Raw genomic sequence first — 20801 nt, forward strand, 5'->3', positions numbered from 1 at the left:
TAAATTTACATGTTCGGCGATACAGAAATGTTCTACAATTTTTCTTTCTAAGTTATTTTCTATTCTATATAAAATTTTAGTATTTTTTTATATTTATATTACAATTAAATTTTTGGCAATGTAAAAACCATGCTGATTCCGTTCTTTTCAGTCTAATGGCTGCCTCATGTTCCCTTACTCTCAACTCCAATCTTCTTCCGGTCTCTCCAATGTAATAGTTTGGACTTCCACATGTACATGACATCCTATATACGACCCCGGCGATTTTAAATTGGTCTCTGGGCGAATTTTCACTGTTCATTATACTAATAATGTTAGACATCTTATTCTTTTGACTCGCAACTATGCATACAGAAAATCTTTTAAAAATTGGTTTATATTTTTCAAAAACTTTAGCAACATAAGGAACCTTTACATAAGAAATATTTTCTATGCTATTTTTAACATTAAATCTACGTTTTAAATATAGATTGTACCACTTACAGAGAATATGTTTCGGATAATCATTTAGCTGAAATTTTTTAAACAATTGTTTTATTTCGATGTCTATATAAACCAATTTTTAAAAGATTTTCTGTATGCATAGTTGCGAGTCAAAAGAATAAGATGTCTAACATTATTAGTATAATGAACAGTGAAAATTCGCCCAGAGACCAATTTAAAATCGCAGGGGTCGTATATAGGATGTCATGTACATGTGGAAGTCCAAACTATTACATTGGAGAAACCGGAAGAAGATTGGAGTTGAGAGTAAGGGAACATGAGGCAGCCATTAGACTGAAAAGAACGGAATCAGCATGGTTTTTACATTGCCAAAAATTTAATTGTAATATAAATATAAAAAATACTAAAATTTTATATAGAATAGAAAATAACTTAGAAAGAAAAATTGTAGAACATTTCTGTATCGCCGAACATGTAAATTTACTTAATTTGAATGCTGGATTGATGGTTGATGCATGCTGGGAACGGCTGTTGGGTATAAAACGTAATCAACGAATAACATCCTGATGTATCCACTGATGAGGCCTAGATGGCGAAATGCATATGGATAAATTAATAAAATAATTGTTGTTCCTTGCTATTTGTTTGTCTTGTTTTGGCTCATAGAATCCTCGAAGTCGGAAATGGAAAGAGTATAATTTTTACTTGTTATTTAACTAAAAATTTTTTATTTTTAGTGTGTTAAAATAATTCTTATTTTAATTATATAATTTAATGCAATTTTAGAAAGATATCATTTTTATTAAATTTAAATATTTTAAAAATAGAGTAATAAATTCAGAATATATCAGGACAGGAATCCGGTAATTCCGATAAGAACGTTCTTATCGAAATTACCACACTCCTGTTTTGAATTTAAAAATTCTGTTCTTCTTGGAACATTCTGCACACTCGTTTCATTAAAATCGTTCTTTTCACCTGAGGATGACGATTATAAACTCGTCGAAAGTGCTCGTGTTAATGCTAAAGTGAAATTTTTTTTTAACGCCGAACTCAGTGAATTTTCTTCCAGAAGCGATAATCTTATAAAATATATTCTTTAATAATTTAAAATGCATTTAATTTGTAACCAAATTTAAAAACTATCTGATAATTTTGCATTTATTTTAAAGAAGTCTCTTCAGAAAAACATGTTTAATGAGCAATTGTTTATTGACATCGTCATAATGCTGCAATTTTTAATCATATTTTTAATTTATTTCATTTAAAATATATGCTCTCCACATCAAATTAGTAGTGTCTTTCCCCTGTACATCATACTTTCCTGCTAGCAATAAAGTTGTGCCATCCATCTATCTTTCAGGAAAAAATTTTTGAATCAAAATAACATGACTTATGGTGCAAACTGAAAGTCACATATAGTTAATTGGGGCCTCCTGCCCCTAAGGTTTCCATATCTGTCTCATCTTTCATCTATCTAACTCCATTCTTGAGATTAAGGAAGGACAGACACAGACAACAATGGAAATTTATAGACCTACAATTTTTTCAGATTGCAGCCCAATAGAATTTGTGTAGCTTTTTAAGATAAACTTTTCCCTCAAATTCTTGTTTTAAAAAGACCACAATCTTAGTTACTGATTAAATTTTTGCTTTCAATAAAATAGCAGAAATCTATATTTGGCAATACACTTGGAAACATACTTGAAATTTTCTGCCCAGAAATATTTAAAGCAGAAAAATGTGTTTTAGTCACTTTTCTGTTTCCTTTTCCTGATCTGGAAATGTTGTGTCCTCTTTTCTGCTATACTGTTTGAATAATATGAATTCCCAGTGACATTTCAAATGGGATTCAAAAAATGATTGCTTGTGTTGCATGTAAAAACAGAAAAATTGAGCACTGTTGAACTCTGTTTTCAGCCCTCTTTCAGTCGTAAATAATTTGCTTTTTCTTTCATAAAGTGAATTTTTCTACTCAGAAAATGTCAAGTGTGTCCCTACCTTTATAAATAATGCAATCGATTTTTGTATAGAGAGATGTTAATTGTTTTATTTTTAACTGATATTTATATTTTCAACTAATATAACAATCACTTCTGTGCATTAATTAATTATAAATGAATTCTCCTATCAGACTCAGACTCTTTTAAATTGTAAAACAAACACACCTTATCACTGAGAACTTTAAATCTAATTGTAAAGGTCCGCTTTTAGCGTCGTAGGTCGAAAAGCAACGCGACCGAGATAATTAGTCCCACCTGGCGTTGGGGCTATAAACGGCCGGAAAGAACAAAGGGAGTAGCGTCTCCGTTTATGAGTACACGTCAATGTGTTTGCCACGTGTTGGTCGACTTGAAAAATGTAAACAAGGGACGAACGTGACTGTAAGCTACGTCGTCGGGAAATAGGGTGGACGTTTTTGGAAGCTCCCAGGGGAAAGGAAGGACCCGATTGGTTGCAAGTTGTCACCGTAGAATCCCTTAAAGGGTAAGGGTGGTGAGAGAAACGGAGAAGGGCGAGAGACCGGATGTGTGGTAGTCTCTGACACTAGGGAAGCCCTTGAGGTGTAGAGAAAGCGTTCTCCTCTTAGAAATTCCTCTGAGAAGGGTTAGTGTAGAGATTGGACGACCACGCGGTTGAGCCAGCTCTGAAAAGTGACCTGAGTTCCCCGGAGTCTAACAGTCCCCAATAGACAAGCCGACGTGAGATACCACATCTTTGTTGCATAGTGTATGTAATGTTGTCGAACTTGTACATCCTGTAAATATTTGTTTTGTAAATAAACTGTAAATATTCACTGGACTGAGTGTGGAGGTGTAGCTTTCCTCGAACCATCGTACGGACGTTCTCGAGTCGTAAAGACCAACTCGAGACGGATCATCGTAAAGATCGTAACGGATTACGTAAGGATCTTCACTATAATCATAAAAACAAACGTTTTCAACCTATTCAATGGGCCATCATCAGGTTAACGACATTCGAATACCATTTCAAACAACCAGTTCAAATTAAAATAAATTACAATAGAATTCACGCGCGATACTGAACTATGTAAACCAAATACAATGCAAAAATACATTAAACAAATATAAATAACATAGAAAAATACAATAAAATATGCTAATTGAACATGTATACATTGTAAAAAACCTATAGTGCCATAGGCAATCCTTTGAGCCTAGTGAATGTATCCCTGCGATTTCTTTCTAATTATAAACTTCCAAGCCGAAGGTAAAATCATTGCATCTTTGTAATTTAAACATTTTTCCTTTAAGCTGGACTTGTATATTTCACATTTTTCTGTTGTAGCTGCAAGTGTCGGTGAGTGCACCGGTGCTATGATCTTGGTCTCTTCCCATTTAACAATGGACCCCTCAGTCTGCGCCATTTTTGCTAACGCTGTTGTATATTTACTGTTTGCCACGTCATATTTGTGTTCTTTAAGCCTTTTACTTAGGCTTCTCATTGTGACCCCAATATATTCCTTGTCTATCCCTAACTGGTCGTTGCTGTACGGTATCGTGTACACCCCCGGTTGTTTGCTCTCTTTAATTCTTTCCTTGTCATTTCTAAGTAATTTATATATCGAGGGAGCTCTTTTGTATACAATAGTGCTGTTCTTGTGGCTCGCAATATCTTCCATAACTGAGGATAGACGTTTATTATAAGTGAATTTCGTGATACCGTTTATTATAAGTGAATTTTGAGATACCGTATAAATGAATTACTTTATAATACACTTAAAAACTGATAATGATCAAAAATTTCAAATATAGCTTGGTTAAAGTTAAATAAAAACATTAGTAATATATAGAATAAAGTATCATAATATTAAGTAAAAGCAAAAACAATGAAAAAATTTTTAACTTATTTTGCAATTTTAAATCATTTAATATAAAATATATATGTATTGATATATACACATATACTGTATAATATTTATTATTAAGTATAAAAAGATAAAATTTTAATTACATTATCTGCATAATTTTATGTTAATTATGATTTGAATCATTAAAAAGATATTACTTTATTTTATGTTTTTTAGAAAAAAATCTACCATATTTATTCATTTTATTCACTCATACTCATACAAATATAAAATAAGGAATTAATAAAAACAGTCTTATTTTATTATAAGATTAATATTTTAACCTAATAATACATATATTTGTAAGTTATTTTTGTTAATAACTATAATTTAACTTACAAATATTTGTAATCATTAAATGAAATTATTATTTTCATTTAATGATTATACACACAGCAATAATAATAATTTATTTATAAATTTTTTTTTAAATTATAAGAAAATAACCTGGATATTTACAATTTGAATAAATCTTTCCCTTATTTAAATTTTTACTATTAAAACATATATTATTTTGAGCATTTCAATTTACTTTTTATGTCATAATTAAATAATTCAATATTAAAGAAAAAATTAAAATAATGGATTAAATATAACATAGCAAAATAAAATAACCTATGTTTACCTTTCCTAAAAATGCCATTGCATTAGCATTACCAGCATCAGCAGCTTGTACAAAATAATTCAAGGCACGCTACAAATAAAATAAATTTTTAAGAATAAAAAATTTTAATTTATATGAGTTAAATAAATTTTTCTGTTTATTACAAAAATATTTAATAATACTGTAATGTATTTAATGGAAATTTATTAATTTGTTCTCTGGGAGTAGACTTTCCATGCCAAATGACTTTGCCTTTTCTTTTGATAAATAAATAAATTGCAATAATATATATTTATGATGACTATATATAATAAGTAATACTGGCTATAAAGTAAACAATTCTACATTCAATAACTTGTTTTAGCAAATGTATCCTAATTCATTATTAAAAATCTGAAAATTACTGAAATACAGTTTTCATTGGCTAAACAGTAGTTCCCCTACTGCAACCATATTCAAATTATATGCAGATTATAAAATTTAACAGATTGTTCTAAATATATAAACTGCTAAAATTTAACAGTTTATATAAAGCTGCAGAAATACAAATACAGAATGATGATTTTGGAAGATATAATTAAATTAATTTCAAAAATCATTCAATTAAAAAGGGAATGAAATTTTTAAATAAGCCTATAATGATAATATGGGGAAAATAAAATCCATAAATTTTAAACCAGGCCATGGCACTGGATAAAATTTAAGATTTGATCTAAGTAAAATTTGAATTCAAATAAACTTCTCCCATAGGATGCATGCTCCATCAACAAAAAAAGAGTTTGAATAGATTTTGTAGACATAAGACATTTATTTAAAATTATTAGATTATTACACAAGAAAATAAACTCACAGCATGATCTTGTTCCACTCCCCGACCTCCTTGATAATGAAGTTGACCCAAACCAACCTACAAAATAAACTTTTTAAAATTTAGTCAATTATATATATATCTTCTGTTATAATCAATTAAAAAAAATTGAAATTCTTAACAATAACATAACAATAATTCTTAAGATATTATTAATTTCTATATATATATATATTGAAATTAATAAAATTAATAAATCTAAAATTAAACATGATTTGTAATGAATAAAATTATTCAATAGTATATTAAAAATTTTCTAATCTTAAGAATTATTGTTATTATGTTATGTTGTTAAGAATTTCAATTTTTTTTTTTTCAATTGATGATAACAGAAGATTGTTCACATTAATCCAAATACCTAATTGGCAAATTCATTTTGGAAATGTCTGGATTACTAATTTAATTAATTAACTATATAGTTTGGTCTAAAGATAGGTAGTTATGCCATCACCTTGTATCAATATTAATAATTGATAATTAAACTTAAATTAAATATTGACAGTGAACCTAAAGGAAGCTAAATTAATCAAAAAAGTCTGACAAGAAACAAATCAAAACTGTAGAAATCCTCAAGATTTTATAAAGCATCCAGAGACAAAATTGTGTCAATGCACAAGATTGTGGGATGTCAGCTGCATGGCAAATATTTTAGGATAAGTGGGAAGAATAAAGCCAAAATCTAATAGCTATATAATTTTATACACCATGATAAGATATTGGTCTTAACCAACAGAGACCATTAATTTTGATTTTAGAACATATCATCAAATATACTACGGCTAATACAAAATTTTAAAATATTCCAATATGTTTTAGAACAGTAAGGTATTCCAGTTTAAAAGTAAGAAGTTCCAGTTGAACCTAAAGCAGACTAGTGACATATAAATAACATTTGTCAATCATCTACTCTCTCTGCGTGCCATATCAGAAATCCTGACGTTGGCGAGCACCTGGCGCAGGTTAATAAGTGGTTAGTAAGGCAATCTACTACTACCCTACTGGAAAAATACTTAAGTGACCCTTTTTTGAACATCAATATAAATTTCACTTTTTAGAAATTGCAATTTATAAATTAAATAATTTAGAATAATAAGAAAAAAAATTTGACATAGAGCAAGGCTCAAACACACATCTTCAGCACACATGCAGTTGTATTACCAGCTATGCTATCAAGACCTTCCTTTAATCCTTTGCTTCAAAAACTTATATTATTAATAATGCCTCATAACCATATAGCTTGTCTTGCAAAGTGGAAACATATCCTCTATACCTAAAAGCCATAGAGCACTATGGAAATAAAAAACCGCTCAGTGTATTAAAATCTGAACACTGAACAGTTTCTTTATTTTCAGGTTATATTAAATGTTCATATCCAATAGGGCAGCTACATAAGCCTTCTAGAAGCCTATAAAGAAAGGCTGCAAGAAGTCTGTACTTCATTATGTAACTCTGTTTATTCAGTTTGTTACATTTTACAAAATTTTAAACTATAATCATCACCAGGAAAAGAAAAAAAAATTGCACCACAAAATAGAGAAATAATAAATTAATTTAAAAGAAAATCTTATTTTCACTAATTTTTTTTAAAATTTATAAGTGAATTTCAATTAAAGATTTAAATGGAAATGTTAAGCAAATTATTAAGTAACAGACAATTTCTATAGAATAAATAAATTTTTATTCAAAATGTCTTCTATGAAATTAACATTTTTATGTATTATGTTAATTTATACTCTCTAGCTTAATTTTTAACTTAAAAAGAAAAAAAAAAATGAAAAAATTGGCAAGGACTCTTGCTTGACTTTCCCAGTATTAGAACAAGAGGTTAAGGTGACCAGAAAGGAAGTCCAATAATTTTCAATTATACTATAATAAAATTTAAACAATAAAAAATGCTTAAGAGGATTAATTTTGAATTATGAAAAATTTCTCTATTTAAAAAGTATTTACTTTTAAGAAACATTAAGACACATTGGTTCAGAGTTAAAATTGTGTGTGATCTGTTGAGATTTTATTTCAAAAATAATTTTTATATTATTAATTATTATAAAAAGACAAAAGGCTTAATTCTGAAAGTAGGGCTGAGTTTTAAAAAAAAAAAAATGTAAATGCCAATATTGAGTAAAATTTCCATTAAGTCTGAACTCACTCAAGATATGATACATGACCTTTCCATCTCCCCCGTCCTCTTGACCTTTAACGACCAAAATTTATCATCTTCAATGCCCTACATATAGAAATAACCTTGCCAAATTTCAAAAATTTTGATTCATCCAATCCTGAGAAATAATGCAAAATAGATGCAGACACATACCTGTACACAGAATTTTCTAATTTTTTTATTTTATTTTTAGACTCTAAGTATCTAAGTACTTTTTAACAATAAAGTAATTTACAAATAATATCCAATATACTGTAAATGCATATTAATAATGTTAAGAAATTCTAGCATATTCCAAAATTTTTTTTAACTTGGTTAAAAGACTCGTTTTTGTTTAATTCAATAATATTTTCAACCATTTCAGTTTTTACAATTATTTATTTATTTAACATTCTCTAAAAATATTAAAAATACAAAGAAAATTTATGATTTTAATAATTCCATTAACTAATAAAGCAAAGTTTTTGTTAAAATAAGAATAAAATTAAACTATTAAAATGTATTTTTTAAAACTTATCTTTAAAATATTACATGTATGACATATATCAATTTAACATATTCATAACTGATTCAATCAAAATCAACAGTCAGATATAATTATGGTAATTTAAAACAATGATATATGAAATATATTAGATTCATCTTAAATCTTACCTAAATCATACATAGATTATACACAGCTTCTGAATTCCATTTATACACCACACAACATTTGACAATTAACCATAATAAGCAGATAATAATAATAATAATAATAATAAATATTTAAGTAAAAATTTACAATTTAAACTGTTACAGACATAGTTTAGAAGTAATTTGACAGTCAAGATGATCTTTACAAAAAGTACAACTGAAATTTTCTTTTTACTCAACCTCTTTCTATCCTGTTAGGAGAATGCTGCAATTTCATTTTCTTAATATTTTTAATATTTTCTACAGTGATAAAATGCAGTTGCATTTGAATAATATATCTATTCTTTCTTGTTTTTTTGGGGGGTAATGGAAGATATTTTTGAATAGTGTATTCATGAAACTGTTTATCTGTTTCATTTCTGTGTTATGTGGTAAATAAGATATAAAAGTTTGATTCCTCATTTTTACTGTATACTTTTGTATTATGCAGTCGTAAGTAAACATTCATAATAATTACAAATCCTGATTTATATAATTAGATTAACTTGATTATGTTCAATTGTCATCCATCAAATTCACTTGTGTCATATAAGCCCATTTTATATTATATAGTTAAAAATGAAAATTTTATGTAAAATGACAACAATATTAATGTAAGAAATATAATTTTTATAAACTCACTTGTGCTTGAACATCCCCTTTATCAGCAAGAAATTGATAATATTGTATTAAGTCATCATCCAAAACTCCTGAAGTAGATCCTGGATTTTCTAATTCATCAAGTAATCGAACCCTCTGAATGGCTGTACCACTATTTGAAGATAATTCTTCTTCAACTGCTCGTGATAAAATTTGATTTAGTAAAAACAGATATTCTCTATTACAACATACATATTTTTTTTTAAATGGTTAAAAAATAGAAGAAATTAAAAGTAAATAAATAAGTAGTAAGTATACAAAAGTAAAATAGCAAAAATAAAGAAATATTAGCATACAATTTATAAGTAATTAAATTAAATTCATTGCAAATAAATAAATAATAAATAATAAACTAAAATAATTTATAAAGTGATATTTTAGTCTAATTTTCATTTTATTACATTTCATAATATGCTTCTATATGGAACAAAATTCAAGAGAGATTGATAATAGACAGCATTAAAAAAAGTAATAATTAAATAAATAACTCTTATGAAAATAATTTGCAAAAAATTCTTTATAGAAATTGTGGAAATCATGATTCAAGAAAGATAGGCCTAATTATTTTTTCTACAGCTATTTATTTAATATGAAGTTTTATAATTAACTACTGTTTACATTATTATTAGAGTATCAATTATCTATCTGCATCATACAATATAGTATTCAAATATAAAAGTATGAATAGGAAAAATAAACCAAATAATATTCAACTTATTAATAAATTTTTATATCAAAACAAAATAATTTAATTTAAATTAATAATATTAATATCTATCTATCTATCTAAAGTAATTGTGTGTCATAACATTTAAATATAAAATTATAAAAAAATTTTTTCTATACTTTCAAAATAAACATTGAAAAATAATCATAATTTTTGTGTCAGTAAGGCATACACTATTCATTACATTATAAAAACATTATTACCCACAAAAAAAATCAAATACAATTATTTTGCTATGAAATTACAAAAAACAATATAAAATACTTTTAGTGAAAATTAATGTAAAACTTTAAAAATTCTTCATACTTTTCAGATTCATTAAATAATACTTAAAATCATTTGTTGTTTTTCAACAGAATATTTCCAAATACAAAACACAATAAAGCACTCAACGAGAAAAATTTTACAGCATAAATGAGTAATTAATACACTCAAACCTGTTTTTGTGCGGTCTTTTTTTGTGCGATTTGTTTTGTGCGATTTTTTGTGTGCAGTATATGAATTTCAATCAAATTGGTATACTGCACAAAAATAATTGCACAAAAACAGGTTTGAGTGTATAGTATTCAGAGAAATACATATTTCAGAAACATATTCAGAAAAATTGATGATGATGACCATCAAAAACTGATCCAACAAATCATTTCTTGTAATTATGTTGGTCAATAAAGAAAACTAACTAAATCAAGCTCTCAATTTTTTTCCCATACATTTGATTTTTATTATTATTGTTACAAAAAATTTGCAATCAAGCAAATTTCATAATTATACTATCGTAAAGAACTCCAAAACTAACAGAACTCAAAGCAAACTGAAATGATATTAGCTAACAAAAAAAATGTCAATAATGCTGCATCTTTAAAAAAACAAAAAATAATCCATTATTGATTTTTATTATATTTAATAATGGTTTCTCTATAAATACAAAAAGTCTACTGTATTTTCTTGGAAGAGGAAAAAAATCACAAATAAATAAAGTTTGTTCTATTTTCTGAATATCTTTGAAAACTAGTAACTAAGTTTTTCTCTATATATCCTACAAATTCACAGCTTTAAAAATTACTATAAAATAAATTTCATAAAAATATTTTAGTATAATTTTTTTATTACCTTGTAAATTACATGAGCAAGATTAATCATCATAAATGACAATTAACATAATTACCTTGAAAATAAATAAATAAATTCTTACTACAAAGAAAAATTTATCATAGATATTTTCTTTTATTAAGTATTTACCTATTTTTGCTACTTTCCGATAATAAGTTAATGCAGATTCACAACTATTGATGACGCCAATACCAGACCAATGCCTGTATCCCTAAAATAAAGTTATAAATATTTTAAATTAAAAAAAAAACATTTGCAGTTCATAATTTCATAGAAATTAAAATAATAATTAAATAAAAATGATTATACAATAATTTTACTATAAATATAAAGATAATATACTTGCTTAATACATAATGGACTCATTAAGATCAACAATTCAATTTCTACTTAACTGTAAAATAAATATTCTCATTTTCAGATAAACAATTTTTTTAAAAGTCATATGATTCAAACATTTTGATCTACCATGTGTTGTTATGGTAACAATTAGATATGAATGTACGTGAGAATCCAGAATCTTTTAATTTTATTAAGAATTTGTTAAAATATTGAATTGATGAATTGAGAAAATAAGTAAAACTTCCTTTGTGGAGAGATGTTATCACACATCTCCCATGATCATCTGTCCATTTGCATCAGAAATAATATCCCATCAGATGTTACGAGTAATAAAACCCAATTGGAGAGAAATTTAGAATAAAAGGCGGAGAAATCATATTCTCAGGGCAACAACCGAAGGTTACTCAGACTGCCATAGAGGAAGGCAGAAATGGAAAGTAACAGACTGCAGCAGTCGAGAGAGGAATGAACACTGCCACATGAAAGTATAGTCGTCATAAAGAGTGTATAGCCCCACTCCAGCTCTCCATCATCCGTCTCCCATTCTTCAACCATCTCTATATCAGAAGAGAAGCTCTACACATTGACTAGACTAAATATACTAGTCTGACAGAGGTATTATTATATATATATTATTGTAAACTCTCTCTCAGTAGTTAGAGGTACACTTAGGCGATATTCAATTTAGCAATAGATTATTTCTTTATGTAGTTTATTCTCATATTCATTAAATTGTATTTGTTATTTGTTAATCTACCTGCCTGTTCTTTTGTTTCAACAGATACCGATCGAACATCTCCCCACTCGACTATTAGACCTCCTAAAATGCCATCCAGTGACCCAGTGAGGTTCTGACAACAAGAGAGTTTACCCTCGCCCGTATTCTCACATGTATATAAACAGTGATGCTAGCAAGCCATACATTTCTAACAAAAAAGCCTTAGACAAAAATGTATTGTACAACAGGTTTAATGGAATGATGCTGTTTAACCCTAAGAATCAACTAAATTATGTTTTTGTTATTCTTTGTGATTTATCATAACTCTGAAGAAAGTTTAAACAACATTCTCACTCATGATTAATAAATAATTTCTTAATTTGGCAATATCTTTATGAAAACAAATTATTTGCTATATATGTTATCTTTTTGCATAACAGATAGAGATACGTTATGACTGTCCATTTACTAATTCTAGTTCTCTATGTTATTGTTATCTAAAGGTTTGTTAGAGTTGTCTAATTAAATGACTCTATATGAAATTTTGAAATATGTTTTCAAAAGATTCCATCTAAAAATTCTATTTGCAGACTAACTACAGAAATATAGAAAAAAAAAAAAAAACTGCAAACATTTCCAAAATACAAAGTTTTGTCTGATAATGATAGTATCTCTAACTTATAACCAGATAATATTCATAGTAATTTGTGTAATAATGATCAATTTTTTAAATTTACATACAGATATACTTCAACTTACAACAGGCTTCTATTCTGATAGCTTGATCATAAGTCCAACATAGTGTATGCAAACAAAAACATGATGCCAGATGATGAGATATCATGTGATCACTACAAAAGTATCATACCATAAGAAATTACTATGCTAAGGTGACTATAAACAGTAATCAATGTCACTAGTGACAAAAAACAGAATGTATATTTAATAATTCTATTTATTATAGCCAATTTAAAGTGTATAATAGAATATATAAGATTATGTGTAGGTATATAGTTAGCAGTATATTTGCTTTGTTTTGTACAATCATATACACCTTGCATTTACTAATATAGCTACTATGTATGCTTTATGATATGATCTTATAATAAATGGGATAACTTATAATAAAATCCAAAATCAAAGCTGAAACTGATGACTTAGATGAAGATGACTGAACTGAAAAATCAAAATCATTCACACTTTTCCAGCAAATGGGTTTAATAAACAAATGTTTTTGGTTTATTTTATAAACCTGCCTCAAATTACAAGGCTTCAAACTACACAAATTCTAATTTGAAATTTCAGAATTTTATAGTTTGAAACCTGAGGCAAATTTATAAAACAAACAGAAAACATTTTCTCATTAAACCCATTTGCTTGAAATGGTTTTGTTTTTATAAGTAACTCACATGTTAAGTAGTTTAAAAGTCAAGTTGCATCTATATATGAAATTATTTTAAAAACTTATAATTTTACATTATTAATTAAATGCTAACACTTTTCTATTTTAAATTAATCATTTTTAATTACCAATGCCATTTGAGCCCATGGATTTCCTCCTAAAGCTCCAAATGTATAATAGACCAATGCCTGAAATTAAACAATATATAGTTTAATACAACATATATTTGTTATAGAAGTGTTACAGATTTAGTTTAACTACCATTAAATATTTTTAATGAACTTTCTTTTTATAATTTTTATAATTAAATACTTGCCTTTGCTTGGTTTGATGGTACACCAATGCCCACTGCATGCATAAATCCCAAATGCTATTGAAATGATAATGTTCTATTAATACACATAATAAAGACCTAATATAATGTGCAATACAAATAAATTCCTTAAACTATAAATGAGAAAAAAAAATCCTAAAAGTCAAAAAAAACTGTAGCTGGTCTTAAAAATAATGGATCAAGATCTACTGCTAATTAAATTTTTTATTTTAACAATTAAATTTACTTTCATTTAACAAAATGCTGCCAAGAAGCATTAAAATTCCACAAAATGGAACTACTTCAAAAATAATATACAAATGTATTTCTGATTAAATTAGTTTTTACTAATGTCTAAGACACTTTATATGTAATGGTTATATCTGATTAATAGATTTTTCATCACACGTCTGAAATGTCTAAATTACAGATTAGTTTTGCATATGAGAAACTGATTCCCGCAAACTAGTTAATAAGTAATCTTGGAAAATCAGGAAATATGACTCTATAATCAGCATCTACATATGAAATACATCATAAAACTTATTCAAGGAATCATTTTTTTATTTATTTATTCAAGAGTCTTCAAGAGATATTCCTCACCAAACTACACAAACATACATACACACACTAAAATTTGTATACTATGGACAATAATAAATTCATAACTCAATGGATTGATATATACCATTTGTCCAAACGGAGATCCAGTCTTTGCAAGTTCTTCAAAATATTCTTTAGCAGCTGAGATATTTTGATTTAAAACATCACCAAATAGTAATGCTTGTCCTACCATTTCTTGAGCTTGAGGATGACCTAGAGTAGCAGCTTGCTTTAACAAATCATATGCTCTAAATAAACGAACAAAAGAAATATCTGTAAAAACTTTTCAGATTTAAAAAATTAGTACTTTTAATAAAAGACTCATTAAATATATAAATAAAAAAACTTCATTTTTAAGTTGCAAATATTTCTGTAATATTGTAAATCGTAAAATAAAGTGAATTGATTTTATGATTGGTCTATGTCTATTTAAGAAAAATATACATTTATGCCTCAGAAACTAATTACTTTAACAAAGTAATATGCTGAAAAGATCTGACATTACATTCCAAATATAGCTAGTAAAATATCAAAATCGTGTAATTTTGAAAAGTATGCTGAATATGAACAGATACAATGTTTATAGCATGTAGACTGCACACGTTACTGTATATAAACATTAATAACCATGTCAATTGTTTGAAATTTACATAGCGATGTTATTAGAGTTATATCCTATTATGATAGTAGATTGCCTACCTATAAGTAACAAACTACGTTTAATTACATTTTAGAAACTTGGTTAAAGATTTGGGTTAATACTGCGATGTTTTATAATTTTTCCCATTTAAAATAAAGGACTATAATAAATAATAAAATCAGCTCCCAATTATCATTTTCACACTAAATGCCTGATTTTTAAGAACAGATTATTGATGTTAAATGGAGATGCCCGTACCATCTTTTGCAGCTAGCTTTTGGAGATTTAACAAAATAGCTATATTTTATTGTTATTATTGTAAAGGAAAAATCTTGTACACTTGGAAGTGAAATACAGTGAAAACTGCTTAGGTGACCACCTGCATTTGACGGGCACCTGTCAAAACGGGCAAAAATTTCTGGCACGGAATACTTTATACATAGAGTCTTAGTATAAGTTACCCGTATTAAATGACCACCTGTGTAATGCGACCACAAGCATCGATTTTTGGTCCGAAACAACATACAACAACTGTAATAAGCGACCACTTCCGTGAATATATCTGGTCTAACCTATTGTTCAAACCCATCTCAACAACATTCCCCCCTCCTAATATAATGAATTAGTCTAAACTCGTTTGAACCCACCTCGGGCACTTCTCCCACCCTTGAAATTAAGTATAGGTGTTAATGGATTAGTCTAGCAACAAAGGAAATTCATTTCAGATTGTCCGAAATTGTCCGAAAAATGAAAGAAATGCAAAGTGCTGTTGTTAGAAGATCGTGTTAAAGTTATCAGAGAAAGTGAAAATGGTTTATCACAACAGCAATTAGCGGCGAAGTTTAACTGTGGGAAAACAAAATTTATTTTCCTTAGGGGTATAAAATATTGTACACGATACAATTAATCAGCTGATCTCATCTTTTGATAAAATTTAGGCTGTACTATAGATTACCACCTATGGAATTTCGGAACTTTGAGTATATATTTGAACTCAGGGGACCAAGATGAGTTCAACAATACCCTACTTTTGGACCCGGAGATAAAAAAATAAGAAAGTTATAATATTTATGATTTCTTGCCTTTCACAGTGCATTCCATGCAATTTCAGATTTTTTGCCGCCTAGCGGTGACGGTCATCTCCCAGAGGGATAGGTTAGGTTTGTTGGACAATCGCGATAGCGGCACATAGTACTAGCTGACCACAAGCAATAGCGAGCGTGTCAGCTGCTGAGGGGCCGTAGGCCCTGAGATTGAGGAGCACAAGGGTGTGCGAAAAGGACTTAACTCCAACTGCAGACAATCAGTGTGCTCGTGAATCAACATCTGTCTCTGTTGAAGGTATATATGGCCGACTTGCTGGAGTGCCTGTTAAATTTTGCTCAGTATATGACTTAATTCAATTATGCACACCATCTATGAACAAGTAGCACTATTGGTGTACTAGACCAGACTAGACGTTCGCAGTGCCACGGTCAATAACTTTGTTAAATTTCTTCCGATTTTAATTTGTAAGTAAAACTTTTTATTAATCATGAATTGCAAAAAGGCAAATGAAAAGCAACAGAAAACTAAAAAAAATTACAGTCAAACCTGTTTTTATGCGGGGGATAGGGACCGCATAAAAGAAAATGCATAAAAAAAAATCGCGCAAAACTTCACGAGTGGCTATAAAAAATAGTTTTCGCAACACAATTAAAAAAATATATTTTTTTATGCGGTGAATAGGGACCGCATAAAAAAAGTCTCACGTAGAAAATAACTCGAAACCGTACGAAATAACTAGGAATTGCTTCTTTAACTCCTTGGGCCTTTTTCTGCAACACCTAATGGGGAAAAAAATCCTCTAAGAATTTTAATTTTTATATTAATTAATTATTTCCACTTAAATAGGAATCTAACATTAAAAAGTTAAAAATAATCGTTAAATAATGATTTTATTTGATAAATATAGCTGCAGGAAGTGTTATTTCATTTAACAAGGTGTGAAATTTCACACCTGCAGTCTAAAGCTGGAGGGGAGCTAACTTACTGCATTTGTTCAAACATAACATAATATTTATGGTTTTTATGCTATTAAAATAAGAGGGGACCAAAATAAACGTATGAGAAAAAAATTTTACTGAATAAAAAATGAAAAAACCTGCTGATGTCATAGAAAACAACCAATAGAGTTTTTAAAAATTTTACAGAAGTCAATTATGTTCCAATTTGATTGAAATTTTCATATACCGCACAAAAAAAAATCGCACAGAAAAAGACTGCACAAAAACAGGTTTGACTGTACTAGAATCACAATGGAACTGAAAAAAGAGATTGTTGAGAAATATGAAGGTGGCATACGTGTTCGAGATTTAACTGTTGCATATAGTATTCCGAAAACGATGATATCGACAATCATGAAAAATAAAGACATTATTAAATCTGCTAACGTTGCGAAAGGGGTTAAATCAATTTCTAAACAGAGATCGGAGACATTAGATCATGTTGAGAAATTGCTTTTGCTTTGGATAACCGAAAAACAGTGCTGGTGACAGAAGCAATCAGAAGCAATTATTTGCGATTATTACTGTAATAACTTTAAAAATCTACAATAAAATTTATTTTTTTATTAATGTGCTCAAATAGTGTTTCAATTATTTTACAACCCTATTAATATACCATATCAAGAGGAGTTTTTTTTTACATGAGAACAGATATTTTATTTTTAGTAATGTAAAAATGATTAAACACCTTTCACCGTTCCAGCACAAAGTTTATAAACTTTGTGCTGGAACGGTGAAAGGTGTTATTTTATTTTTAATTTTTCAATTCCAGTAAGCATTTTTTGATTTACATTACTTCTTATGGGAAAGGTTGGTTTGGTATACGTCCTATTCGGTATAAGTCCAAACATCAGGAACTGATTACGGTCGTATACAGAGGTTCCACTGTATTTTAAGATAAACTCTCTTTACTTAAAGAGAAAACAGTATCGACTATAAGATCTTCAAGATCAGTACAAAAGATTACCTGTTAAAATACTGAAAGTGGTTGAACATCGCTAAAAAATAAAATGAAACCATGTGACATCTCTGCTTGGCATTGCATTGCACACTCAAGGCCAGGAAGAGAAGCCTAAAACTAATCTTAAAACATTCTACAACTTTATAATTTAAATTATGCCATTATCTTTCATTGGACCCAAGATAAGACTTTCCCCAAGCATAGGGGAGTTGGGGTGTATGGCATCCAAGCCACTGAATAGCCCAGTACTGATTACCAGAATAAGTAGAGTAACCAAAGGGCATTTTATCACACATTTCATTGGAAATAGACACATCAGCAATGTATGACAATAAGAAACTTTTAAAAGAACATATTTGTATGCTGTTGCTCTATCACTTCAAAAGTGGCCACAACACAACAAAACCTCACAATCTCAAGTCTGCAAAGAATTTGTTAAAGCATTATGGGTGAACAAAGGTCAACCAGCTGTTACAAATGTCAAAGGCTGATAGTGCAGAAGATAGTATACGAGGTCTGTAAATAAAGTAATGAGACTGGTTTCATAGCAAACGATCTGGCAACATGTGGGGTTCTTCTTGGGTGGGATGGGGTGTAAGGACAATGTGCCATATAGCTTCAGTTCAAGTGAAAACCTTGTCACATTAACTAGTGGACTGTGAGTGCATATTTTGCAAAGTGATATTTTGTTGTGCATTCCGAAAATGAGTGAATGTAGTTATGAACAACGTTTTGTTTCAAACTCAAAGACAATGCCACTGAAACATTTGCAAAACTTCAACAGGCCTACAGGGAGACTGCTTTGTCAAAAGCCCAGGTTTTTAGATAGTCTAAAGCATTTTCAAAAGGCCGAGAATCTGTTGAAGATGACCCTCAGCCAGGAAGGCCATCAATTTCACAAACTGATGCAAATGTGGAACAAATCAGAGACCTCGTGCAATCTGACTGTCAGTTAACCATCAGATTGATTGCAGATGAGCTGAATTTGAATCATACAATCATTCATCAAATTTTGACCAACGAACAACTGGAGATGAGAAAAATTTGTGCAAAAATGGTCCCCAAAAACCACACTTCTCAGCAAAAAGACAAGAGGAAGAAAGTGTGCTGTGATCTTCTGGATCTAATTGAAAATGATCCAGATTTCCTCACAAATGTCATTACGGATGATGAAACATGGATCTTTGAGTATGATCCAGAAACAACACACCAAAGTGAGAAGTGGCACACAGCAACCTCCCCATGACCAAAAAAAGTGAGATTGAACAAGTTGAAGATCAAACTCATGCTCATGTCTTCTTTGATAGCAATAGAATTGTCCATAAAGAATTCATGCCTCAAGGACAAACTGTCAATCACCATTCTTACTGTGAGGTTCTTGAAAGGCTGCGAAAATGAGTTGCTTGCGTGAAGCCAAACATCAAAGAGACACGAATGCTGCATCATGACAATGCACCTTGTCACACGGTGCTTTCGATTACGGCATTTTTGACACGGAAAAAATATTCCTGTTATACCTCAGCACCAGAGCCGGATTATCGAATAGGCAAAGTAGACAAATGTCTAGGGCCTGTAATTTGGAGGGGCCCGGCTTCAGTGCAGAAGATTTCTCTGTTTCAAAACGAGTTAAAAATTATTTAAGAAATTAGATAGGACAGAAAAGGCTGTATTTAACAATTCCTACTAAGCTCTGCTCGACTAGCCATTATCTAAAAAAAAAAAAAAAAAAAAATGTCAACAGCCACCCGTGCGCCACGAGATCTCTCCCACCATCTAGAAATATTCCTAGGGTCGCCTCTCGTGGTAGTACTGATGTATGGTTATGATTTATTTTCTAAATCTAAACTTATACATCGGGACATCGCATATTCGATGTAGCGTTCAAGTTGCTCGAGTGCGAAGATATTACAATTCAATAGTGTTTTATAAAAGAGTTAAAAAGGGTGACACTACGGTGTGACTTGGGGTGACACCACGATATTCGCACCGGGTGTCACCCATGCTAGCTACGCTAATGTCACATTATATAAGATTTGTTTAGAAGCAACTTATTTAAATGGGGCCCCAATTTAAATTTTGTCTAGGGCCCGCTAGAGGCTTAATCCGGCGCTGCTCAGCACCCGTATTCACCTGACGTAAGCCCAAGTGACTACTTTCTCTTCCCCAGACTATAACAACACCTCAAAGGGCACCATTTTGGCATAACAGAGAATGTAAAACAGGCTGTAACTGACCAGTTGAAAGCTATTCTGCTTTCTGCGTTCCAGCACTGCTATAAAGAGTGGAAGCAACATCTCAGGCACTATGTCATTTCCCAAGGGGACTATTTTGAAAGAGACAGAGTTGATTTGTAGATTAATTATAAATATAGATATTTACAGAAAAAGTCTCATTACTTTATTTACAGACCATGTATAAATTAGAATGTACATGTGAGAATCCTACTCATTAGGTGAAACAGGTTGTGTATTAAATAAAAAAATTAAAAAGCATGAAGGAGCAATCTGGCTGAGACACAATTCCTATGGTATGAACATTCAATGACTAATAATTATGAAATTAATAGAAATAAGGTAAAAACACAAAGAAACTGATATATATAAACGTAAATTTAAAGAACATATAAATTAAAAAACATGCTAAAAACGAAAATTTGATCA

The 20801-nt window shown here is 29.3% G+C and overlaps 1 protein-coding gene across 2 annotated transcripts in view; it reads right to left on the reverse strand.

The window, feature by feature from the left end:
* The window catches only part of LOC136990232 (protein sel-1 homolog 1-like), a 67153-nt gene that overhangs the window by 18191 nt on the left and 28161 nt on the right, over positions 1 to 20801 (reverse strand). For both annotated transcript variants that reach the window (XM_067288621.1, XM_067288620.1), the window contains exons 4-10: positions 14581 to 14743; positions 13896 to 13949; positions 13708 to 13767; positions 11247 to 11328; positions 9263 to 9417; positions 5770 to 5826; positions 4941 to 5009 (exon numbers count right to left, since the gene is read on the reverse strand). In XM_067288621.1, coding sequence (XP_067144722.1) covers positions 4941 to 5009; positions 5770 to 5826; positions 9263 to 9417; positions 11247 to 11328; positions 13708 to 13767; positions 13896 to 13949; positions 14581 to 14743 — 640 coding nt within the window. The remainder of the gene's footprint in view (positions 1 to 4940; positions 5010 to 5769; positions 5827 to 9262; positions 9418 to 11246; positions 11329 to 13707; positions 13768 to 13895; positions 13950 to 14580; positions 14744 to 20801) is intronic.

The sequence above is a fragment of the Centruroides vittatus genome, unplaced genomic scaffold, assembly GCF_030686945.1.
Source record: "Centruroides vittatus isolate TY-2023 unplaced genomic scaffold, ASM3068694v2 scaffold_861, whole genome shotgun sequence".
Classification (NCBI taxonomy): Eukaryota; Metazoa; Arthropoda; class Arachnida; order Scorpiones; family Buthidae; genus Centruroides; species Centruroides vittatus.